The sequence below is a fragment of the Onychostoma macrolepis genome, chromosome 13 (assembly GCF_012432095.1).
Source record: "Onychostoma macrolepis isolate SWU-2019 chromosome 13, ASM1243209v1, whole genome shotgun sequence".
Lineage (NCBI taxonomy): Eukaryota > Metazoa > Chordata > Actinopteri > Cypriniformes > Cyprinidae > Onychostoma > Onychostoma macrolepis.
This window is the reverse complement of record NC_081167.1, coordinates 3,694,351-3,721,365: the sequence shown is the minus strand read 5'-3', so window position 1 is coordinate 3,721,365 and position 27,015 is coordinate 3,694,351. Positions and strand designations below refer to the sequence as shown.

The following is a 27,015-nucleotide window of genomic DNA, read 5'->3' as shown; positions in this document are numbered from 1 at the left end:
TATTATTATTATTATTATTCATGCCAAGGTAAAAATACCAAAGATAAAAGTACAGAAAATATCAATATTGCTTACAAAGAGGTGACTATATGCAAAGCACCATTTACATATGATTATATAGCAATTAATAAATATTACGAAACGAAAGCTTTAACAAAATAAATGAAAATGATGAAGTTTTAAAAGTTTGTCCGGACCAACATGGAGGTGACGTATTTCCGCTCTTGAGTGGAGCTCCACTCGCCCTATGTCTGCAGCCAGACCCTCTTGACGTCAGGGCTTTTACAATTTATCACAAGCTGCGTGGCTAGTTAGGTTACTCATTCCTGCGCATCTTTTCTGTTATCTTTACTGTTATATCTGTTCATCTATTGACTCTTTATTTTATGCTATCCTTGTTATCATTAAATGTAAGGGGACTGAAAAATAACGTTAAACGTAAGGCAACATTTCTTTATTGTAAGGATCAGAAGGTGAATTGTTTTTTTTTTGCAAGAAACACATTCTGATTGTGAGGACATGCGTTTTTGGAAACTTCAGTGGGGGGACTCTGCCTACTTCAGCCATGGGACATCTCATTCAGCTGGTGTTATGATTTTGTTTTATAGGTTTCAAGGCTCAATTGTTGACCATAAAAGTGATACAAATGGTCATTGGTTAATGGTGACTGTGGAGATTGACGGTGTTAAATTCATCTTGGTATGCGTATATGGTCACAATAGCAAAGCGCTAAACAAACTATTTTATTCTGACCTATGTGTTAAGATTAACCAATGGAAGGTGACATATTCAACGGATGAAGTTATCAGAGGGGGGGATTTTAATTTGGTCCCAGATAATTCAGTTGACCGTCTTCCCTCTAGAGGGCACCATCACACTTTTGATGACATTTTCAATAACCTGGTTTCAAATACAAATTTGATTGACTGCTGGAGGTTGAAGAATTCAGGTGTTAGACAATACACATGGTTCAATGCACCTAACAATGGGAAGTGCTCCAGGCTGGACTACTGGCTTATTCCATTTAACTGGTTTGATAATATCTCTAAATGTGAAATATCTACAGCTCCCCTGACAGACCATTGTTCAGGTGACTCTGATCCTTACCTTAAATACTAACAAGCGACCTCAAAACACAATTTGGAAATTTAATAGTAATCTTTTGCTCAACAACAACTTCTGTGAAGAAGTTAAAAATCTCATTGTTGAGGTGACCTCTTTAGATTCTTCACCATTAAATAAATGGGAGTGGTTTAAATTCAAAGTTAATAAGCAGCAATTAAATTGGGAAAATATTCTTCGAAGAAAATGCGGGCTAAACAAAAGGAAATTGTTACTAATATTAACATTCTATGCTCTAAAGCTGTGTTATCTAGTGAGGAAAAAGCCCAATTAGAAAATCTCAAAAATCAACTAGATAATTTATTCTTGGATAAAGCTCGGGGTGCTTTTATTCGCTCCAGGGCTCGTTGGATCGAGGAGGGTGAGAAAAATTCTTCCTAGTTTTTTAATCTTGAGAAACAAAGGCAAACGAAAAAGAAAATTTCCAAATTAAGTATTAATGGTGCTGTTACAGAAGAATTAGATCTAATTAACAAGGCAGTTAGATATTTTTATAGTAACTTATATTGTTCAAGATACTCTGAGGCCAGTTGCAGTTGAAATATTTGGGTTTAACAATATCTAAGAATGATCGTAGGATAGGAGTCACTGGCTGACCAGAGATCTTACAATATTTGGAAGAGTTATTCTATCTAAAGCTGAAGGTATGTCTAAGTTAATATATCCTTGTCACTCTTTGTTTATTTCTGACAGTAATATTAGGCCAACTCAGGCCAACTCAGTCATTTTTCAATTTCTATGGAGAAATAAAACGCATTACTTAAAAAGGCCCCAGTTAGTTAAAGAATATAAAAATGGCGGATTAAAAGCTTTAGATTTTGAAGCCTTGATAGGCTCATTTAGAATGAATTGGTTAAAAACTTTCTTTGCTTGTTCCAACTCTATGTGGTTTCACATACCTAGGGCTATTTTTGGAAAGCTTGGTGGCATGGATTTTTTTACAGAGATGTGATTTCCACATTAATAAGATTCCATTTTTACTGTCTAAATTTCATAGGCAAATTCTTCACTTTTGGAAAATGATATTCACACATAACTTTACTCCGCACAGTTCGATTTGTGGAATAAACAATAGAACAATACTTATAAACAGAAAATCAGTCTTTAAAGCTGAATGGTTTGACAAGGGAATTCTCTTTGTAACTGACTTGATGGATTGTAAAGGTGTTCTACTGGATCACACCAGCTTTGTTGAACGTTCTAATATAAAATGTAGTCACAAAGAGCATCAAAAAATTTGTAAAGCTATTCCTGTAGCCTTGATCCACCTAATCCAGAATACTTTGACTTACTCTGATGTCACTCCAGTATTGCCAAATTTATCAATTGGTCATCATAGATTAGTAGAGAAAAATTTAAATAATAGGGTTGTTACGGATGCTTTTAAATCTAAATTGTTCCATGATTATAATAAAAACAATGTGCCTGGAAATCATTCTGATATTTTAGGGAAAGCCTTCTCTAACTATGTTAAATGGCCAATTCCGCGTAAAGTCAAAGTCACATTTCAAAATTTGTCATAAGATTTATCCAGTTTCCAATTTTCTTCATAAGCGATTCAAATTTGACAAGGCCTTGCCTTGTCTTGCCTTAAATGTATTGTGGATCCCCTTAAGGTTTGATGCTGACTGTTATTGTATTTGTTTTTTATACTATGCTGTTACCTCTATGAGTTTTTGTATTCTATGTTTAATTAAAAAAAAAAAAAAAAAAAAAAGACCCTCTTGACGTCATCAGACCCTCTTGACGCACAACGTCACCACGCTACTGCGCATGCGTTTTATCGACATACCATACGTCACTTTGCGCATGCGCGGTAAACACATACGTGACGTAGGTACGTGACGTCACCGCGCTACAGTCTGCAGCGAGGAGTACTTGCGTCTTCGACGCAGAATGTACTGTGCACGTAAAATAATGGCGCCCCCATAGTCCAAAAACGATGTCGTTTTTTTAAAACAACATACATTTTCATGGGTTTTTTACTACATATTTCAATAAGAGACAATATTGACCTTATATGTCTATAGACCATTTCAAGGACGTAAACAATAACAAAGGCGTTGGAACTCTTTTTTTTTTAATTTTTTTTATTGCATTTCAAACCATTACAATATTTGAAACTTAACAAGGGGCATACGGACATCATCACATGTAGATATAAGGGCTACACAAAGCAGCATAATAAAAAAAATAGAAAAACTTTTACAAATACCTTACAACATTTTCAAGGATGTTAAAAGTTTTAGAAGCCTTTGAATTCAAAGGTTTGGACACATTCTTAAAAGTAGTGAAAAAAGAATTTACATCAGAAGAAAACATTCTAAAGTTAGGTTTACAATGAATAGTTCTGGCTTTATGAAGGTGAAATTTACCCAGAAGACAAAGCAGTAATACAGTATGTTCAAGATTGCTGTCTTTAGAATGAAAATCTGACAGGAAAATTATAGAATCTGTCATTTCTAGCATTTTGTTACAACAGAGAGAAATTAACACGGTAACTTCTGACCAAAAAGACTTGGAGAATGGGCAATGATAAAACAGATGTAGAACAGATTCTTCATCAGTATTACAAAATGAACACAATGAAGATATATTCTCAAAAAATCTGCTTAAGAATAAATTAGAAGGGTAGTATCTGTGAACAATTTTGAAATGTAGTTCTTTAATTTTACATGGAATAAAAAAATCTGTGAGGAAGGGTCCATAAATTATTAAAATCAGAGTCCGGATAACAGATCCTCCATTTAGATAGTGCTTTAGAGGGGCATCCTGGAGTTGAAGAAAGGGCATTTCTGATAAAGACGTTATTGCATTTTTTATCTAATACATAAACTTCATTAAATGCAAGTGTAGGAAAATGGTTGATTACAGAGCCATGACATAAATGTGCTTTAAACAAGGTTTTTAAACTGGTAGGGATACTTTTAATCACTTTATTATAATCTCTCAGTGAGATTGTTGCACCTTTTAAAGACACAAAATCAGGAAAAGAAAGAAGGTCTCCCTGAGCACTGAGTAAATCAGAAACAAAAAAAATATTTTGATTCACCCATTCAATGAAAAAAAGTGATTTGTTACCAGACAATATATTTTCATTGTTCCAAATAATACATGTGTGTGGCGAGAAATTGTGTTTAAAAGCAATCTTCCAGGATTCTAGGGCTTGTTTATGAAAATTTTAGAGTTTAATAGGTAATTTACTACATTTAAAGTTACAGGACAATAAAAATTTAAGGCCACCACAACGTTTGAAGATTAGATTAGGGATCCAAAACTAGGGTAACTCATTATTAGATAAACAATTCTTAATCCAATTAATTTTGAAAGTCTGGCTAATGGTTTTAAAATCTAACGCGTTAAGGCCACCCTCCTTATAATTTCTAACCATAGAATTCCTTTGAACACATTCTGTCTTATTTTTCCAAATAAAGCGGAACAGCAGAGAGTTAATAGATTTGATAGTTTTTTGATCAACATAAAGGGAAAAAGCAGGATAAACTAAGCGTGATATGCCCTCAGCTTTAGTCAGCAGGACTCTCCCATAAATAGTCAAGTCTCTCTGCAGCCAGCAACAGAACATCTTTTTTATATTATCTAGCCTTGGCTGAAAATTGTGATGGAGACGGTCTGAATCTGATCTGTAGATATCAACCCCTAGATATTTAACATGACATTTAACTTTAATACCATCAACAGAATTTTTATTTGAATCATGTACATATAAAATTTCACTTTTGTTGGAATTTACTACTAATCCTGAAGCTTTGGAGAAAAGGCTAAATTTATTTAAAGCAGCAGAAACTTGTGAATCATTTTTAAGAAAAAGACAAGTATCGTCAGCTAACTGACTTATGATCAATGTATTCCCTCCAATATTTATACCTTCAATATTGGAGTGCTTTATATGCAAACTTAATAGCTCAGCGGCCAACAGAAAAAGAAAAGGAGAGATAGGGCATCCCTGGCGAATACCTCGGCCCACACAAAATCGGGGGGAAGTGCCAGAAGCTAAGGAAACACAGCTGTTAATACCGTTATATAGAGTATGAATTGCGTTAATAAAGGATCTACCAAAACCAAACTTAGAAAGGGCTTCAAAAATAAAGAGATACTCAACTGTATCGAAAGCTTTATAAAAGTCGATAAACAAAATTAACGCATCTTTATTTATGAATTCTGAATAATCTAAGATATCTATGATTAATCTAATATTGTTACAAATATGTCTACCTTTTAAAAATCCAGATTGTGTGTTAGAAATTATATTTGCTAAGCAATGCTTGATCTTTTCAGCATATACAGAAGCCAATATTTTATAATCAGAGTTCAGAAGGGTGATCGGGCGCCAATTATCCAGAAGACTGGAATCCTTATTAGGCTTAGGAATAAGACAAATGAGACCTTGTTTCATTGATTCCGCTAATTCACCCAAAAGACTTTAAAAAATTCAAATGGTAAACCATCCGGCCCTGGAGATTTATTGTTTGGCATTCTTTTTACCAGATTAAACAGATCCTCTATATTAAAGGGTTCCTCACAAAGTTCTCTATTCTGGTCATTAATTGTAGGAATCACAGAGTCAATCTTATGGAAAAACAAAGATTAAGCATTAAGATCAAAAGAAGAGGTGTATAGATTTCGATAAAAATTAAAAACATGAGAAGAGATCGCAGAGGGGTCATTAATATCGTTAATATATAGAGAGGAAATCCTTTTATTACTTCCACGTTTTTTCGTAAGCAGAGTTTTTTTTCGCCAAACTCAAGCCATTTTGCTCTTGATCTAATGAATGCGCCCCTTGCTTTCTCTAAAAATAAATCACCCAGACTGCTTTGTAAAGTATAAAGAGATTCCTTGTCATCCTCTCCCGGGTTAGGATTCTTTAAAATCTCACTCATCTTTCTAATTAACTCTGTAATTTCCTTATTTTTAACAGACACTCTATTTTTTCCAAATTTTATAGAGAATTTTCTACATTCGTATTTAAATAGTTCCCATTTAGAAATGGCCGAGATATTAGCCTGAGATATCAGATTCTCGGCAATTTTCCTAATCTCCTGACAATATGAGTCAGAAAGTAAAAAGGAGCTATTTAACTTCCAGTAACCAGGGGTTACTTTTCTTCTCTGCTTAAATTTTGTATCAGAAAAATTAATATCAATTGCTGCATGATCTGTTAGAGGTGAGGGTGAAATTTCCGCTGTTGTTAAATATGAAATTAAAGAATCTGATATTAGCCACAGGTCTATACGAGATTTTTGAGAAAAATCTGATTTAAACCAAGTGTACATGTGGCTATCGGGGTGTAAATATCTATGTGCATCAATTAGGTTCAGCCGTTGACATAACATTCCTATTAGAGGGTTAACGCTATTAGACACATTTCTAGGCAGAAATCTATCCACTACAAGATTTGGTGCCTCATTGAAATCACCACCAATTAAGATAAAGGCAGAGGGATATTTGAGTTTCAAATTACTTGCATTAAGGGTTATACCATCAAGAAGAAATTTATTGTTTGAAGAATTGTTGAACCCATATATGTTAACCATTATAAAGAAATTGTTATCCAATAGAATAACTGATATAATCCATCTTCCTATCCCTGATGAAAGCGTTTCTATAATCTTTCCCTGAAACCCATCAGTGAGTAAAATAGCGACCCCACCTGACGAACTGGAATTATGACAGCAAGAAATAGGGTTCCCCCACTGGGTACGCCAGAATTTTTCATCGTCCACACATGAATGTGTCTCTTGCAAAATATAAACATCTTTTTTCATGGATTTACAAAATAGAAATAAAGCTTTTCGTTTGTTTAAGTCACGTAGCCCCCGAACATTCAAAGAGAAACAAGAGAAATACGAACTAAACATAGTATTAGAATAATAATAATAATAATAATAATAATAATAAATACATTTTATTTAAGGTGCCTTTCAAATCACTCAAGGTCACCGTACATCAAGGAGCAATAAATAAAACAACAATAAATAGCAACAATATCAATCAACCATGAAAAGAAAAATAAAACAGCAGTTCCCCCCCCAAAAAAAAAAAAAAAAAAAAAACAGACTTGAGTGCAGACAGTAATCATGTAGGATAAGCTATTCTGAATAAGTGAGTTTTGAGTTTAGCTTTGAATTGGGAAAACGAGTCTAAATTGCGGATTGTAGCTGGGAGGGAATTCCAAAGGCGAGGGGCAGCACGGCTAAAGGCTCTATGACCCATAGTTGTTAAATGAGCCGTGGGTGTATGGAGAAGACCCATTGAGGAAGAACAAAGCATTCGAGAAGGAGCGTAGGGCTGAATGAGATCTGAGAGATAAGTTGGAGCGAGGTTATGGAGAGTTTTATATGTGAGAAGAAAGATTTTAAATTCAATGCGAAATTTGATGGGAAGCCAATGTAGCTGTTGAAGAGATGGAGTAATGTGTTGTATAGTTGGAACGCGGGTTATGATGCGAGCAGCTGAATTCTGAATCAACTGGAGTTTATGAAGAAGCTTGTGTGGTAAACCAAATAGAAGAGAATTACAGTAGTCAATGCGAGAGGTGACAAGTGAGTGAACAAGAATGGCAGTACTGTGTGGGGAGAGAAATGAACGAAGGCGAGCAATATTACGGAGATGAAAGTAGCAAATCCGGGTTATACTATTAATGTGAGCTTCAAATGAAAGAGTGCTGTCAAAGATGACCCCTAGGTTCTTAACCTGGCGAGAAGGAGAGACTGAGGAGGCATCAATTGATAAAGAAAAACTACAGGACCTAGAGAGAATAGAATTAGTGCCTACAAGGAGTACTTCAGTCTTATTGCCGTTAAGTTTAAGAAAGTTTGCAGAGAACCAGGTTTTTATTTCGTGAAGACAGTTAGTAAGACAGGCTGGTGGAAGAATGGAATCAGGCTTAGTAGATACATAAAGTTGTGTATCATCAGCATAACAATGAAACTTAATATCAAATTTTGAAAAGATATTACCAAGTGGGAGAAGATAAATTAGGAACAGCAGAGGACCTAGGACAGAACCTTGGGGGACACCGCAGCTAACAGAAAGTGAATGGGAGTGAAAACTTTTTAATTGTACAAACTGTGTACGATTGGAAAGGTATGAAGTAAACCAAGTGAGAGGAGTACCAGAAATACCAATAGCAGATAAACAGTTTAACAAGATATTGTGTGAAATGGTATCAAAAGCTGCACTCAAATCAAGCAAAACAAGAATAGATAAGGACCCACCATCAGCAGCCATTAACAGATCATTAGTTACTCTCACCAAGGCGGTTTCTGTACTATGCTTAAGGCGAAATCCTGACTGAAAACACTCATATAAGTTATTATTACTAAGGTGAGCTTGAACCTGTGCTGCAACTGCTTTTTCAAGTATTTTCGAAATAAATGGAAGATTTGAGATGGGACGGAAGTTATCTAAATTGTTAGGGTCTGCACCAGGTTTTTTGAGCATTGGGGTTATAGCAGCTATTTTAAAAGATGATGGAACAGTGCCAGAACTAAGGGAAGTTTGAACAATACGAGTTATAAGAGGAGAAAGAGAAGGAAGACAGTCTTTTACCAGGTGAGTTGGTATAGGATCAAGTAAGCATGTGGAAGAATTAGATTTATAAATAAAATTAGAAATTTCTAATTCAGATGGCAGGGTAAAAGAAGAGAAAAGAGTAAGAGGGAATCGATTGAAATGCTACATAATGAATTACAATATGGGTTAGCCGGAGGCCAGCTGTTGGTGGATAGCAGTTATTTTGTTACTAAAAAAAGACATGAATTCAACACATTGAGCAGTGCAGTACAGGTGTGCAGGAAGGCTATCAGGTGGTTTCAGTATACGATTTACAGTGGAGAACAAAGCTTTAGTATTACAATCTCCAGACTCAATTAAATGTGAATAAAACTCATATTTGGCAGCAGAAAGAGCATCTTTATAAAGGTGAACATGTTCGTTATACAGCTCTCTATGTACCATAAGTCCAGTTCGTTTGTAAAGACGTTCCAAACGCCGCCCACGAGTTTTTAGCTGGCGAAGTTCAGGAGTAAACCAGGGCGCAGAGTTAATGAAAGATACAGTCCGAGTTTTAAGAGGTGCAAAATTATCCAGGAGCTGTCGTAGTTCAGAATTATAAAAGGAGACCAAATCATCAGAGGAAGAGAGATGGTCACTGTATGGAAGGTCAGTGATTGCAACAGTAAAAGCTGAGGGGTTGATCTTTTTTATATTCCGGAATTGTTGCTTGGATCTAGAGTGTGTAACATTTACATTGAAAGAAAGCAATTTATGATCGGATAAGGGTATTGCAGTTGCCGTACAGTCCAGAGGTGTAACACCTGAACAGCAAACAAGGTCCAGAGTGTGGCCTTTAGAATGGGTCGGAAAGTCCACATATTGCTGGAGACCAAAACTGTCCAGGCAGGAAATGAAATCCCTTGTGAGTGAGTTACTAGCAGTGTCCACATGAATATTAAAATCGCCCAGTAGAATAATATTAGGTGATAAGGTACACAGTGAAGTTAAAAATGCACAAAATTCATCTAAGAATGCATTACAGTATTTGGGAGGTCGATAAACAACAGCTAAAACTGTAGGTGATGGACCACTGATAGATAAAGCAACTGATTCAAAAGAAGCGTACATTGATACAGACAACGGAGATACTTTATAAGTCGATTTGTGAAGTATGGCTAGACCTCCGCCACGTCTGGAGATACGAGGTTGCGAAATATAAACAAACCCCGGGGGACACGCATGATTCAACTCTAAAAAGTCATTCTCTTGCTGCCAGGTCTCAACCAAACAGAATAAATCGAATTTACGATCATCCACAATGTCACTGATGAAGAGATCCTTGTTAGAGAGTGAACGTACATTAAAAAGTCCAATTTTGAGCTCATTTTGAGAACTCAACTCTGAGTAAATACAACTGTTATAAACAGATACAACAAAAGAAGAAGATTACTTCGTAGAAGATATGCAGAGCATAAAGCTCGAATTCCCAATAAAGTTTGGGAAGGTCAACACACCCCGTCGTGGACCCATAAAGATAAAATAAAAACATATAGCATATATATATATATATATATATATATATATATACATATAGATTATTTAAATAAAAAAAATTAATAAAAATAAATAAAATAAATAATAAAATTAAAAAATAAATAAAATAAAAAATAATATATTTTTTTTTCCAAACAAATTTTGCAAAATCATAGTTTAAGAGGCATACTAGATATCATACACAGAAATTCTCTTCCCGTTAATGAAAGCAACTGGCCCATTAAACCCAGCTTTTTTCCCTTCCCTTCTTGCCTTTTCAACGAGTGGCCAGAGTTTGTTTCTCGCCTCCTTGTCTTCCTGAGTGAGATCTTCCAGGATCCGAATTTTCTTCTGTTTCAGCAGCTCGGATCGTTTGGCCTCTGTCCATATTGCATCACGACATGTGCGGGATAAGAACTGGACGATGATCCGCCGCGGGTTGGAGTTTCCAGACTTTGGGCCAAGTCTATGCGCGATGTCAACCATGTCCTGTAGTTTCTCCGTGGAGTGTGGAGAGAGGTTTCTGAACAGCTCGAGGACAACCATTTTGACGTTTTCCCCTTCTCGTTCAGGTATTCCGGCTACACGGAGGTTCCATCTGCGTTTGTAGCTATCCAATCTGCTGCATTTCTCCTTGAGAGACTTGTTTTCCTTTTCCAAGTTCTCAACCTTGATTGCAGAGAAAGCACCAACTCCGTCACGTCTTCCACCTGTCTATTAATGGCTTCAAGCGAGCAGGTAAGCTTGCAGATTGAAGATGTGTTTTCCTTTACCGACGCCTCGACGGACTGCAGTTTTACCAACGATTCTTCTTGTAACTTGCTAACCTTTTTGATTGCCGCTAGCAGCACAGAATTAGATACCGTGTCGGGAGAGTTTGTTCGAGATTTCTTCTGAGCAGGGGACTTACTAGGAGTGTCCGGAGAGCTCCCAAAAGCATTTTCTAGGCGTCTTGCATAGTTGTGTACCTTCAGATTATCGCTGTTTGCAAAAGTCTCAACAGAGGCCGTGTCCATATCTTCCTCCATGATTGTAGCAGCCGAGTTACTTTACAGGCGTAGAAACTAACAAAAAACTTTTTTAAAAGGGTCCCAAACTCATTAAAGGCAGTCTTAACCGAATATGCTGAGCTTCCGAAACAAGTTATAGAAAAAACAGAACATGGAAAATCAAAGCTTTAAGCACCGCATATTAAAAAGATTATGAGCGCGACGAAGTTGTTAACGCGGCGCCATCTTCCGTTGGAACGCTACTGCGCATGTCTGGCCCTGAAGCATTTCCGGTTACGCCATTTTTAAATCTCAGATCTGTCAAATCAAGCGCGTACTATTTAAGTCTAGCGAAAACGTAATATTTAAGTTTTTAAATAAATAAATAAATAAACGGTGATTGGAATACCCTAAATATGACTGAGGCGCAAACCTACAAAGAGCATTAAAAGTAGTCTTCCGGACAGCTCAAAGCGGCTCTGACTGATGCTGCCTGTGCGTGTATGCAAGAGATGGCGGTAAATGTATCGCAGTCTGGATGCTTACAATTAACTCCATAGCGGAAAGTTTGGGATCATTTGTTTGTACAATGGATGACATCAGTCTTATGTTTGGTTAAACTGAAGCTAGACAAACAGTGTCACTTACGTACTTATCATGGTTTGTCGCCAAGATGTCCGGGGAGCTGATTAGTTGACATTTCACTTGCATTGCTGGGTCAGTCTGTATATCCATGCAAATATTATTTTCCATATTTATTTGTATAGCGCTTTTCACAATACATATACGCACTACCGGCACATCTGGGAACTTAACTGTCAATTTCGTTACCGCCCCTTTTTGGGGGGAAACAAACTAGACTTCCCATAGGCTTCAATACAAAATAGCGGCAAAAAGCAACGTCCATATGTGACCTTGTTTTTTTTATTATCTGACCCGGTTTGTCCCACCCTTCATCAGCACTCACACTCTGGACATGGATGATGTTAGAATTTATTGGATGCCTGCACACAGAGCTGCACACAGAGCTGCACACAGAGCAGTAGGAGACAAATGGAAGAGTTCAGTCACGTTATAGTTCCACCCACAGCAGTTCTCCATAGCTCTGCTGCACTTAATATAACAGTAAACAGTATGGTGTTCTAAACAAAACAGAGAAATTGACATTTCAGATTCCTGTATTATTTTTGTCTATGACAATGAAACAGACATTTTTTCTAAACAATTCAATGTTGTCTTTTCCTTCTGTCTTTTTCTTATTAAACTTATTGCTTTGTGATCGTATAAGACATTTTAAAATCAAGCCGGAATAACATGAATAGAAAAACTAAATATACAGTAATGAATAATATGAGGTACATAAATTACACAGCTTAAATCATCCATTTTATGGGAATCTTCTTTAATGTACAAGAAGTTAATGAAAATATGAAATTTCTTAGCAAAACCATGAATTTAGTGCTTTACAAAACAGTTAGCACAAAACACTTAATACAGAAAATGCACAACTGAATAAACAGAGTAAATCCGTAAACATTATACGATAAAGAAATAATTACCTGCACACAGAGCAGTAGGAGACAAATGGAAGAGTTCAGTTACGTTATAGTTCCACCTATTCAGAGTACGTTTCACTTGATTAGCACATGGCAAAATGGCGCACGTGGAAAAAGAGTACATCAAAACGGAAATAACGGTATCAAAATAACACGCATATAAAAAGAAAACACACTCCACAAGTCAATCAATGTCTACAATGTTCAATACTTTTCAACCAGTGTCTAACATTTCACATGAAACGATATTTTTAACTTTTAGTGTGGAGCTACACAGGGACGATTCTAGGATTTTCATTTTAGGGGGGCCCAGCCCCCAATGAGGGTATAATAATAAAAAATAAATATTTACAAAAAAATTTATTGAAAATTTGTACAAAAAATTGTAGAACCGTTCTACATAAATTCAATTCAAACAATAAAGATTTTTTTTTTTTTTTTAATTAATACAAAACACACACACACACACAATGTTTCAATCTCTGTCAATCACTCTGATATGTAATTAAAATGAGTGCATTGACTGAATGCTGTCGGTCACTGTCTTTAATCATTTCTATGCATAACTGTATGGTAGTTAATGCCACATGCACTGTAATATTATGTTCTATATTGAAAGCTAAATTTTCAAATGAAAATAGCAATAACGTGATCGTTTTATAAAGTATGCGTTCATATGTGTTAAGGGCTTTCGCTGAAGGAAACAGCTGTGGTGTGATGAGTGGTGAATGCAGCGAAAACGTTACAGTAGATTGGAACCGATTGCTCTCCCATGACTTTTTGTAAACTGTATTTATGACAAAGAACTGCATAGATGTAGATATTATAACAATCTATCGATAAACACACACCTTGTCCTCTCCTCTGCGCCACCGCAGTCTGTGGATTGAAGAACTCGCAGAAAGATGCGGAGGAGCCGAAGTCTGCTGCCGCTTTCATTTGAAATTTAAAGGGAAAGAATCACAAGATTTTTAGGGGGGCTGAGCAGAAATTTAGGGGTGCTAAAGCCCCCCCAAAAATGGCCTAGCGACGCCCACAAAAACGACTCACCCACAGCAGTTCTCCATAGCTCTGCTCTTCGAACTCATTGGGCAATAGCGCCACCGGCGCAACCAATAGGAAGCGCGATCTCATTAATGCAGGATTTACTTAAAGAACCTAGGAACTGATATTTACTGTATATAACATTTATCTCGTTACACATACACAGCCGACAGACGTGAATAACTTAAGTAATCACTAGGATTAATCATGTCAAGTAATTATATGTCCACCCTGCCTGCCATAGAGCGTGAAAGATACATCCATAAACTTAATTTGGTCAATTTAAAAACTCATTATCCCAGCGTCAAATTGGTGTAACAACCCCACCCAGTGGCCAGAGGTGTCTTGCCGGACATTTACTCATACCTAATCTAATCACCAGGTAAACCAGTGAATGATTTTACTTCATTTGAAAGTAAACATCTTTAAATGTATATATTATGTCCTTATATTTAGAGTACTGAGTGCACTTTTCTGTCCAGCCATACAACTAGCCTGGCTTCGCTTTCGATAGCATCATCCGTAATTCATAATATTTCCATAACAGCAAGATATGGATGATGGTGGCAGGTAGCCTGGGCTAAATTTGGGTTTTTACAAACATTATTGGTGCACCCAACCACACAACAACTCTTTAGCATGTTGTAAGGTTAGTCCACTTCCTCGATCCGATGCTGTATTGTGGTTTGTTTTCCCCCAAAAGTGGGCGTGAACCTGTTCAGAGACATTCTATGACGTTGCGCCTCTTGTGAGTATAGTTTCACTGCAGTTTTACAGAACATGCATGTATATTACAACGCTATATGAATGCTAATAAACTAATCACTACATGCCATTATTACTGATTTTATTTGTTTTAAAGTGTGTGCTTAGTTTGGTTAAGTTTGTTGCTGTGGAACAGTGCGAGAAAGAATTTGAATGCTCTATCAGCCATCATGTTGTCACAAATAAGATGAATGCAATTCAGTGCTGGCTACCGTGTTTTGCCCACACCTTTATTAGTTTTTTTAAAAGATAAAAGTATAGCCTACATGCAGATTAATAAATGCACACACGCTAAATACAGTATATATGTGGGTATACATGTTTTTATGCACATTTACTGTAAACACATACAGTAGTACTGGTCAAAAGTGTGAGCTCTATTACTATTTTTAATGTTTTTCCGAATCAGAATGAGCTTTATTGCCAGGTATGTTTACACATACGAGGAATTTGTTTTTTTTGTGACAGAAGCTTCCACAGTGCAACAGAATGACAGCGACAGGACAAAAAACACAGATAATAAAAAGAAGAATTAAACAATAGAACAAGTAAATAAGGAATTACAATATACAAATTGACAATTGCATGTATATAACAATAGACAGTTATATGTACAGGTATATTATGTGCAATTGAAATGTACACTAAGTATGTGTGTTAGATAAATAAGTGTATAAGTGTATAAATAGTGTGTGTTCCACAATTATTGTCAGGTGTTCATGAGATGGATTGCCTGAGGGAAGAAACTGTTCCTGTGCTGGCCGTTCTGGTGCTCAGAGCTCTGTAGTGTCGACCAGACGAGAAAAACAAAACAAAACAAAACAGACTTTTTGAAAGAAGTCTCCAATGCTCATCAAGCCTGCATTTAATTGATCAAAAATACAGACAAAAAGAGTCATATTTTGAAATATTACAATTTAAAATGGTTTTCTATTTTAATGTGCTTTAAAATATAATTTATTTCTGTGATCAAATCTGAATTTACAGCATAATTACTCCAGTTATCAGTGTCACATGATCCTTCAGAAATCATTCTAATATGCTTATTATCGGTGTTGGAAACAATTGTGCTGCTTAATATTTTTTATAACCTGTGATAATTTTAGGATTCTTTGAAGAATAAAAGAACAGCATTTATTTAAAATATAAATATTTTGTAACAACATGCTACTACTGTTCAAAAGTTTGGGGTCAGTATTTTTTATTTATTTATTTTTTGAAAGAATATTAATACATGTATTCAGCAAGGATTTTAAATTGATTAAAAAAGTGATAGTAAGGACATACTGTTAGGAAAGATTTCTATATTTTGAAAATCCCTGCCAGGATTCAATCAATCAATTCTGTATAAAGCATCACAGGTTCCAGAAAAATATTAAGCAGCACAATTTTTTCCAACACTGACAATAACCAAATATTGAATCTGCACATAAGAATGATCTCTGAAGGATCATGTGACAAGACGAGTTAAGGCTGATGAAAATTCAGCTTTGCATCACAGAAATAAATATAAAGAATATTAAAACAAAACCATTATTTTAAAATGTAATATTTCACAATATTACTGTTTTTGTCTGTATTTTTGATCAAATAAAATGGAGGCTTGATGAGCATAAGAGACGTCTTTTAAAAACATTAAAAATAGTAATGTGTCTAATAGTAATAAATCTAATACTAATAGTAATGTATAGTGTGACTTTGACCAATACTGCATATAAACAAAAGACATCCTCTCACTTTCACTCTCAACACACAGAGTTGTAAATGTGAACAGGTGGATCGACAAGAAGATAATGCATTATAAAAAGTTAAACAGTTAAGGCATACAATACATTTATATTGTTATTTAATTAATGTAGGCTAATAATTGATTAATTATAATTACGTTAATATAATAATTGATACAACTCATCCATTTTCTTAAATTATATATTTTTTGTTTGTTTTGTGAAAACCTGTAAGTAATGCATTTTACAGTCATTTTACAGTTTAATATGTTACCATAGTCATTGCCCTACTATGCTTATATGATATTTTATTTGTGCAGGTCTTAAAAATGTCTTAAGTCTCACATTTGAGCTTAAAAATCTTAAAAATACTGAGATTAAGATGATTTAAGGGAGCTGTTTTGGTTACTGGTTTACAATTAATATGTTATGCTGAACCCAATACTCCATATACAATGACTTGTTATTATTAGTGATATTACCATTGTTCCATATAAAACACCTGCTAGGAGAAAAATTGCGTCTGTACAAAAGTGAAAGTAATGCTTGTTTGTGATAATTGGCCAAAGCAATAGGAAGTTTGCCAGTTACATAAGGACGCTGCAACAAAAAAATTAACCCCCAAAGTTTTTTAAATAAATGATGTGGGACAATATTGAAAATACTTGTTTGATTTAAAAAAAAATCAAAAGTATTTGTTTGCAAGCACGGCTCTTATGTTTTTTTGGGTTTGTTTTTTGTTGTTCTCATACTTTTAGATATGCTGTCATTTGTAAATGATACTGCTTCTGTTAGCTTTTATCCTGATTAAAGCTTTAATACAGTACTGCAACTGCACGCGCGTCCATGTATAACACTTCTCATAGCTATGTGAAAATAAGTGTATAAATGGAACAGCTGAGCTGATGATCTGAATATGAGAGAGAGAGAGAGAAGAGCGTGCGTAGAGCAGGGGGCTCAAAGAACAGGATTGAGAACCGCTGCTTTAGAACATTGATTTTGAAACTTAGAATCCATTAGAATCGTTAGAAGATAGAATTGCGATTCATATATGAATAGATTTTTACGTGCACCCCTAGTTTTCTCTTCCTCTTCTCTAAGTTCAGCACAACATGGCCTCGCCCCCTTTGCGGCAAGTTCCCGGGGGCGGGGTTTATCTGGGTTACCTGATGTAACGAACCCGGCAAGTAGCTCGTTGTAGTCCCTACAAGCCGTTTTTGTAGGCATTAAACTGCCAGAATTTTACATTTAAATACAGAAATACATTGCCATTTTACATACCATTACATTACCATTTTGCAAATTGCATTTTAAATTGAATATTGCTACCCATATGCTTCCATATCTTACCACATCAGTGATTGATTGTGCAAATAACTGATAATTTCCTGTGCAGCTCTCTCTGCATCTCATCTAAGTGGATACTGGAAGACAAGAGGGGCTTAATTATGCACAAACCAACATCAAGTTTAGAAACTGACCACACATTAGGACTGATACTTATAGGAACCCCAGTCTTGTTCAAGTCAAGTCACCTTTATTTGTATAGCGCTTTTAACAATACAGATTGTGTCAAAGCACTTAACAGTATCAAATTGGAGGATAGAGTGTCGGTAATGTATAATAAGATTAAACACTCAATTTTCTCAATTTTCAGTTAAAGGCATTTCATTATTGAATTCAGAGATGTCATTGTCTGCACAGATACTATTTAAACTAAACCGAGCTAATCAAATCGACGATAATCGCTAGAAATTAAGTGTCCCCAACTGAGCAAGCCGCAAGGAACCAACACTCCCTCTGTGACAGAATGGAGAAAAAAACCTTGGGAGAAACCACTCGGGAGGCCAGTTCTCCTCTGGCCAGACGAAACCAGCAGTTCAATTCCAACCCCAGCCATGTAAGATTGTGTAAAGGGCTTAACTGATTCCCGTGGTCTTGTCCCGATGGAGCATTTAATTTATAATTTAATGTATTTGTTATATTTGTGTTTTATTCATTATTTGAAGTTTTCATTTATATGATTTATTCATTTGTTATAATTGTAATGTATAGTTTAATGCATTTATTGTTTATCTGCCTATTTTTATAATATATATTTGTTTGTTTATTATAATTTAAATTTATGTCTCTGGGGCTCGTGTAGGTGTCTTGGTCTCCGCTGACGATCAGGGCTGCAGACATCATCTCTTGGTGCTGATTCACCATCTGATCGGATACGGACTGAGAAACAGAATAAGAAACAAACAGACAAATATTAGCGTAGATGACATTCTTCTTACGATCTAACGAGTACATTGTGTGATATGGGGAGTGTTCCCGGTTCTGGTTGATCTAATTAATGCAGCCTAGCAATCCTTTAACGGATTTGAATAATAGAAGCGTATTAGTGTGTTATGTGTAAGCCAGGTTAAAGAGATGTGTCTTTAATCTAGATTTAAACCGACTACGTAGATTGTTCCAGAGTTTGGGTGCTAAATAGGAATAGGATCTGCCGCCCGCAGTCGATTTTGATATTCTAGGTATTATCAAATGGCCAGTTTTGAGAACGCAGCGGACGTGGAGGACTATAAGAGCTCGCTCAAGTACTGAGGAGCTAAACCATTCAGGGCTTTATAAGTAATTAACAAGATTTTAAAATCTATCCGATGTTTGATAGGGAGCCAGTGCAGTGTTGACAGAACCGGGCTAATATGGTCATATTTCCTGGTTCTAGTAAGGACTCTAGCTGCTGCATTTTGGACCATCTGTAGTTTGTTGATCAAGCGTGCAGAACAACCACCCAATAGTCTTACCTTGAGGTCATAAACGCAGTATTGTTATTTGAGAGGAAAATGCTTTATCAATGAATTGTCCTATGGTCAGTATAATGTCAGCTTCCAATTGATTCAAAATATCCATTCCAATAACTGAACCAACTTGACTGTCTCCTACCCAAAATTGTACCCAAAAGGGTGTCCCTGTGATTTCCTGTAAAGAGAAAAGAACGATCCAACCGCTCGTGCTATACGCTCATATCGCTAGCCTCCATTCGCTTTTGTCTTGATAAAGATGCGACATGGACAGTGGAATAGGTAAAACATGCAAGAAGATGGAAGTGAACTTCTTTTAACTTAACACTGCTCGAGACGCTGCAAGGGATGCGATCACAAGTGTCAAACATGTCCATGTTTACATAGAAAAAAGTATGGAAAAGCAGCGCAATCAAATAAAAAAACCTGTAATTACTACTGTATGCATTTCATGTTTGCATCATGGTGACAGGCTGAAAGCTGCTGTTCATTGTTTTCACAGAACATTTATTGTTAACAGTCTACTGGTGTTATACCTTCAGAAGTCAGAAAGAGCTTTAATACCAACTATGTATACACACACAAGGAATTTGACTTTGTGACAGGAGCTTCCAGTGCAGAAGTAAGTATGGACATAGTGCAAACTAGTGCACCAGACATAGGAATTACACAGTAGAGATGGAGTATAACATAATATAAGAAAAACAGAAAATTAAATAATGCACTATATACAGAAGTAGAAATGTAAATGTTTAAATGAATGTACAGATATATTCACAAGTGTGCAGTTTACAAATGTACAAATTTTGGATTCTATGTATATAGTTAGTCATTTTGTAACGATTGGCCTTATAGGAAGATGTTACAATAATTAAAAGGGGTCAGATTATACTGTGTGAGGTAAAATAAGTGTTTTTAAAAAGATAAGACAAACGACAAAAGTAGACTGCATAAATAGTGTATTTACACAATGCACAGGGAATTTAAAACAACACAATAAAACTTTGGCTGTTAAAAGCAGATGAAGAACAATGGATTGGAATCATTTTCATTTTATATAACATAACACTAGTGTTATGTTATATAAAATGAAAATAATTCTAATCCTAAAGAAGGCTTGAAGGCCTATTTTTTTTTTTTTTTTTAATAGCTTCAAAAAGTAGAGTGGGGACAAAATCAACTTTGTCAAAAAGTGGTGGGGACATGTTCCACCTGCAAATTACACCTACGCATATACATACATAAACACATAGGCTTGTCATAGTAAGCAAATATTTGATGCAGTCAATACTCCTTCACTTCTGGCAAATTACAGCATTCTTTACATTTCACAACTTAAGAAAGAGTCCATACAACCAGTGTAATCTGTCCAAGTATACATTTATTAAAAACTGCAGTGTATAAATCACAACACTTTTTACACGATCTGTACACAGACATGTCAAATGGCAATTAGTGTTGAATGTGTTTAAAAATTGGCCATTGTATCATAATGGAATGTAGCGCTGTATCAGATACCCATAGAAGACAATGGTACTGTAATTAACAAGACTTCTCATTTAACTTTTTCAAAAGGTATTTGTTTTTATTTTTCAATAGTTTTTTTTTATTTTTTATGAGGTGCTCTTACAGCAATTTTTTGTTATTCATTAAATAATGATACAGATATGTTGCCTAAAAACCATACAAAAGAAGAGAAAAAAAATATACATCCAAATAACATTAAACACAAAAGTCCTTGTCTTTCCTCATTTCAATAAACCATTCATGCCCCACAAAGTCCTTTCAGATGGATACTGTACTACACAGAGGAGGTTCAATGGCAATGAAGTGAGTATTGTGAAACTGTGATTCTCTCAGCAATTGTCATGGTCAGAAGAGAATAGGGTAATCAGACCTGCAGTATCAGTGTTCTCCAGCATATCTCTCGTAGGCTTTGGCTTCTTAAACAGAGATGGAAGATTTCGGATATGTACTTCCTTCTTAAACTGCTGTCCAAGGGGTTTCTATCAGTACACACACAAACACACAAGCATTTCAATCAAATAAAATTGCATATAATTAATCAGACATTACTTTATTATAGCAGACCAGGAAATAATTGTGACTAGTGGGGAGTGGGGGTGGTACACAGAAGAATGTGCGCAAAGTATTTTGAAAAAGTGCACATGTAACACATATACCCTTGTAAAATGACTACCTTTTACGAAACACATAATTTGTATGCAACCTACTGTATATTTTTTAAATAAATTACCATTTAATGAGATGGGTGTGTCTGATATGATAACTGTGATGTTTGGCTGTATCGGAGAGAGCCTGAGTCTTAAATCGTTCTCTGTGGACAGTCTGTCGATATTGTTCTTTATGCCAGTATAAGTGCTGAGAACACAAAGGTACGTTATCGCAAAGGCCATCAAAGTCTTTACAGTGTAATCTGCAGTAAGGATAAAAATCACACACACCTAAAATCTATCTTTTCTGATATAATGTGGTTTTTGTAGAAAAGTCTGGATTTGCATTGATATTCTGTGTTTGACGAAACGGGTTACAGCAATACAACACCAGTGTCAAAAACATCAACTTGGAAACACATTTGTACCCTTCTAGGGTACCATGCCCCATTATAAAAGAGTATGCCACAGTTAACTTTGGCTTGCACACTGAGGGACTAAAGATAAAATTATTATGGCATGACTTTCAGTCAATTTCTCAATGAAACTGCTTAGGTATGGGTAGTAAGACCAAAATCTTAAACACAAAAGCTTGTGGTGTACTGGATGGGCATACAGGGCACAAACTCTGGGGGGACCCACACCGGGGTGCATCGAAAGACAATTATCATGTATTGACAATAGCTAGAGATATTGTCAAAAGCATCAAATATTGTCAATAATATATATATGTACACGCAACATATTGTTTATAAATCCCAATATGTGGTTTATAGATCAGGCCTGTCTGAACAGCACAAATGTATTTTGTGTTACATGAATGAATCAAATTATGAAGAACAATGGATTGGAATTATTTTAATTTTATATAACATAACACTAGTGTTATGTTATATAAAATGAAAATAATTCTAATCCTAAAGAAGGCTTGAAGGCCTATTTTTTTGTTTTTTTTTAATAGCTTCAAAAAGTGGTGGGGACATGTTCCACCTGCAAATTACACCTACGCATATACATACATAAACACATAGGCTTGTCATAGTAAGCAAATATTTGATGCAGTCAATACTCCTTCACTTCTGGCAAATTACAACATTCTTTACATTTCACAACTTAAGAAAGAGTCCATACAACCAGTGTAATCTGTCCAAGTATACATTTATTAAAAACTGCAGTGTATAAATCACAACACTTTTTATACGATCTGTACACAGACATGTCAAATGGCAATTAGTGTTGAATGTGTTCAAAAATTGGCCATTGTATCATAATGGAATGTAGCGCTGTATCAGATACCCATAGAAGACAATGGTACTGTAATTAACAAGACTTCTCATTTAACTTTTTCAAAAGGTATTTGTTTTTATTTTTCAATAGTTTTTTTTTTATGAGGTGCTCTTACAGCAATTTTTTGTTATTCATTAAATAATGATACAGATATGTTGCCTAAAAACCATACAAAAGAAGAGAAAAAAAATATACATCCAAATAACATTAAACACAAAAGTCCTTGTCTTTCCTCATTTCAATAAACTATTCATGCCCCACAAAGTCCTTTCAGATGGATACTGTACTACACAGAGGAGGTTCAATGGCAATGAAGTGAGTATTGTGAAACTGTGATTCTCTCAGCAATTGTCATGGTCAGAAGAGAATAGGGTAATCAGACCTGCAGTATCAGTGTTCTCCAGCATATCTCTCGTAGGCTTTGGCTTCTTAAACAGAGATGGAAGATTTCGGATATGTACTTCCTTCTTAAACTGCTGTCCAAGGGGTTTCTATCAGTACACACACAAACACACAAGCATTTCAATCAAATAAAATTGCATATAATTAATCAGACATTACTTTATTATAGCAGACCAGGAAATAATTGTGACTAGTGGGGAGTGGGGGTGGTACACAGAAGAATGTGCGCAAAGTATTTTGAAAAAGTGCACATGTAACACATATACCCTTGTAAAATAACTACCTTTTACGAAACACATAATTTGTATGCAACCTACTGTATATTTTTTAAATAAATTACCATTTAATGAGATGGGTGTGTCTGATATGATAACTGTGATGTTTGGCTGTATCGGAGAGAGCCTGAGTCTTAAATCGTTCTCTGTGGACAGTCTGTCGATATTGTTCTTTATGCCAGTATAAGTGCTGAGAACGCAAAGGTATGTTATCGCAAAGGCCATCAAAGTCTTTACAGTGTAATCTGCAGTAAGGATAAAAATCACACACACCTAAAATCTATCTTTTCTGATATAATGTGGTTTTTGTAGAAAAGTCTGGATTTGCATTGATATTCTGTGGTTGACGAAACGGGTTACAGCAATACAACACCAGTGTCAAAAACATCAACTTGGAAACACATTTGTACCCTTCTAGGGTACCATGCCCCATTATAAAAGAGTATGCCACAGTTAACTTTGGCTTGCACACTGAGGGACTAAAGATAAAATTATTATGGCATGACTTTCAGTCAATTTCTCAATGAAACTGCTTAGGTATGGGTGGTAAGACCAAAATCTTAAACACAAAAGCTTGTGGTGTACTGGATGGGGATACAGGGCACAAACTCTGGGGGGACCCACACTGGGGTGCATCGAAAGACAATGATCATGTATTGACGATAGCTAGATATATTATCAAAAACATCAAATATTGGCAATATTAAGAGTATTTGGCATTTCCAATTAATGTAGGCCTGTTACATTGTTATTATTATCAGGGCTATTATTATTAGGTTACTTTTATTATTAAATTAATATTGCAATTAATTTCCCCCACAATAATTTCATAGCGCATCACTGCATAACTGACACGCATTGAGGATAATAAAAGTTTAGGCTATTAACTTACTCATTGAAAATTTAAAAAAAGGGATTTTAAAACAGGTTTACTATACAATGAATTACAGGCCTATAATAAAAATTATTCACAATGCAGTCATCAATGAAAATTAAGAGCAGCTTTATTTCAAGCACCGACTTTCAAAAACCTGTTTAACACGAAATACGTTTCTCCTAATTTTTTTTGACTATGTTCGGGCCACAAGAGAAACATTAAAGGAGTAAATTAAAACCGTTACAGTCATGTTAAAAAGTTAGGACACCCTATTGAATTCCATGGTCTTAAATTTTGGAAAATAAAACCTCAGATGAACAACAACACGACATACTGCACTGTGTCATTATTTATTTAACAAAAATAACATATACAGCTGGCCCTGTATCTATATTGTGGCACGTGTGGAGCAGTGGACCGCGCTTAATTTGAATACAAGAACATCGTTTAAAATGGAGTAGAAAAGTGCGAGGTTTCTAAAAAAAAAAATAATGAAGAGCATAACATATAGGCTACAACAATGTTTAATCTGGCCGCAGGAGGAACACAACTGGGTTGCCTGATATAAAGAGACGTAATACCCGAAACAGAGCTTCCCACTTGCGCAATAAGGAAATATCTGCTAAGTGTATTACTTATCTTTGTCAACCTGGTAACCACGCGTACGCGCTCTCTCTCCACTGTGGATAAACGCGCTTGCTTTCTGAAAACACCGGTTAGCTTGCAGTTTAGCTATCTCCACTTCGATATTCTATTCTCAGAAAAGTGTAATTCATCAAGTGTTAATTTATGAGAGAGAGAGAGAGAGAAAGAGAAAGAGAGAGAGAGAGAGAGATGCTGTGTATGTGTGAATTACCACCGTATTAACAGTGAAGCTGTGGCCTTAATTTCTTTAGAAACCACGATGTTACATATGGCATGCCGTTCAGGAAATTATGGTATTTATAATATGAAGATTGAATATATTGAATGAAAGTATAAATATATGGAATGAAACTTGAATATATTGACTGGAAGATTGAATATATTGAATAAAACTTGAATATATTGAATGAAAGTATAAATATATGGAATGAAACTTGAATATATGGAATGAAACTTTAATATATTGAACGGAAGATTGAATATTTTGAATGAAACTTGAATATATGGAATGAAATATTGGAATATATGGGACGAAACCTGAATATATTGAATAAAACTTGAATATATTGAATGAAAGTATAAATATATGGAATGAAACTTGAATATATTGAATGGAAGATTGAATATATTGAATGAAACTTGAATATATTGAATGAAACTTGAATATACTGAATGGAAGATTGAATATATTGAATGAAACTTGAATATACTGAATAGAAGATTGAATATATTGAATGAAAGTATAAATATATGGAATGAAACTTGAATATATTGAATGGAAGTTTGAATATATAGAATGAAATTTGCAGTGTATGGAATTTAATTCCAAATTCATTAAGTATTTAATGAATAATAACATACTGTAGCTAGTTATATCCTTGTTATCAGAGTCATAGTTTTCTGAAACTTTAAAAATATCATTTCCTCAAATTTTCCAATACTTTGTTGAACTAAAAATTTTGGCAACAGCTGATCATATTCCAAACAAACAATACAAACAGTTTGGAGTGTACATCCCATCATCTTGATATCCCATCATCTCAGACATTTCACACAGTGTTAATTCTGACAGCATTTTGATTTAGTTTTAGTCTTTTGACTAAAATGCCATATATTTTTAGTCATATTTTAGTCATTTAAATTGTTTTAGTTTCGGTCTAGTTTTAGTCGACTAAAAATACAGTAGATTTGTTTGACTAAAATCTACTGAGTTTGGTTAAACTTTAATGCATTAATTAAACATTTAAGTATCACACAACTGTTACTTGAATGACTAAACTGACAGTTTGACATAATTGTGTGTGTTTTTGGACAATTCAAGTGCAAAAAGACAAAATAGAGCTCAATTCTGTGCTCATCAGGGCCTAACGCATACTTTTTATGGCTTTAGTTAACTATAATAATCCTGATAGTAATATCTATTTATTGAATAATATGTCAAATAATGTCCTTAGTCTTTCCTTCCTGTGACTGGAATCCCCGAAACAAGACCGAAATACAACGGAATTCTTATTTGCAGGCTGTTCATTCAAGTTCATGAGGGAGATAAAATATGCATTCTTACAACCGTCTAAAACACATTACCATATAAACATTGTAAACATCGCTATAATTAATCAGCATTAGTTCATAAGCAGGTGCCTGTCATAAATGTGTGCTATTCATTCATTGCAAACCGCTCTGAATCAGTTTGAAGCACTGTTGTCGAGCGTGTAGAACATGCAACAGCGCAGAGTTTTCCTGCGGTTAGATCAGAACGTTACAATTCATATGTGCACATCTACCACACAGGACGTCAGTTCTGACTGGGAATTTTCGTCTAATTTTTATTTGTCAACAAAAATAGTATTGATATAGATTACTACAGAACTACACAAATGTACTGTTCACACATGCAAGTGTTCCTTTTTTTTATTTTATTTTTTTTTTACCTGTAAGATACCATTCACTTGTTTCAAAATACATACTCTTTAATGTTAATCATCCACCTAATTCAAGTTTCGTCCCATATATTCAAACTTTTATTCTATATATTCAGATTTTCATTTCATACATTCAAATTTCATTCCATATATTCAAACTTTTAATCTATATATTCAGACTTTCATTCCGTATATTCAAACTTTCATTCAATATATTCAAACTTTCATTCCATATATTCAAGTTTCATTCCATTCCATATACTCAAATTTTCCTGAATGGCATGCCATAGTTACAAGCTCCTTGTTGAGAAAGAATGTAGCTCTTGAGCGATTAAGCTATTTTACAGATAAAATTGCAGGGCAGCGCTAAAAAGTTTGTTCCTGAAT

General features: G+C 35.0%; 1 protein-coding gene across 3 annotated transcripts in view; it reads right to left on the bottom strand.

Moving 5' to 3' along the window:
* Positions 1-20,405: 20,405 nt before the first annotated feature.
* LOC131551753 (exportin-5) overlaps positions 20,406-27,015 on the bottom strand; it is a 152,718-nt gene continuing 146,108 nt past the window's right edge. For 2 of the 3 annotated variants that reach the window (XM_058794852.1, XM_058794854.1), the window contains one exon: positions 21,061-22,998. In XM_058794852.1, coding sequence (XP_058650835.1) covers positions 22,849-22,998 — 150 coding nt within the window. In that variant the 3' untranslated portion in view covers positions 21,061-22,848. The other variant, XM_058794853.1, reaches the window with a different exon arrangement.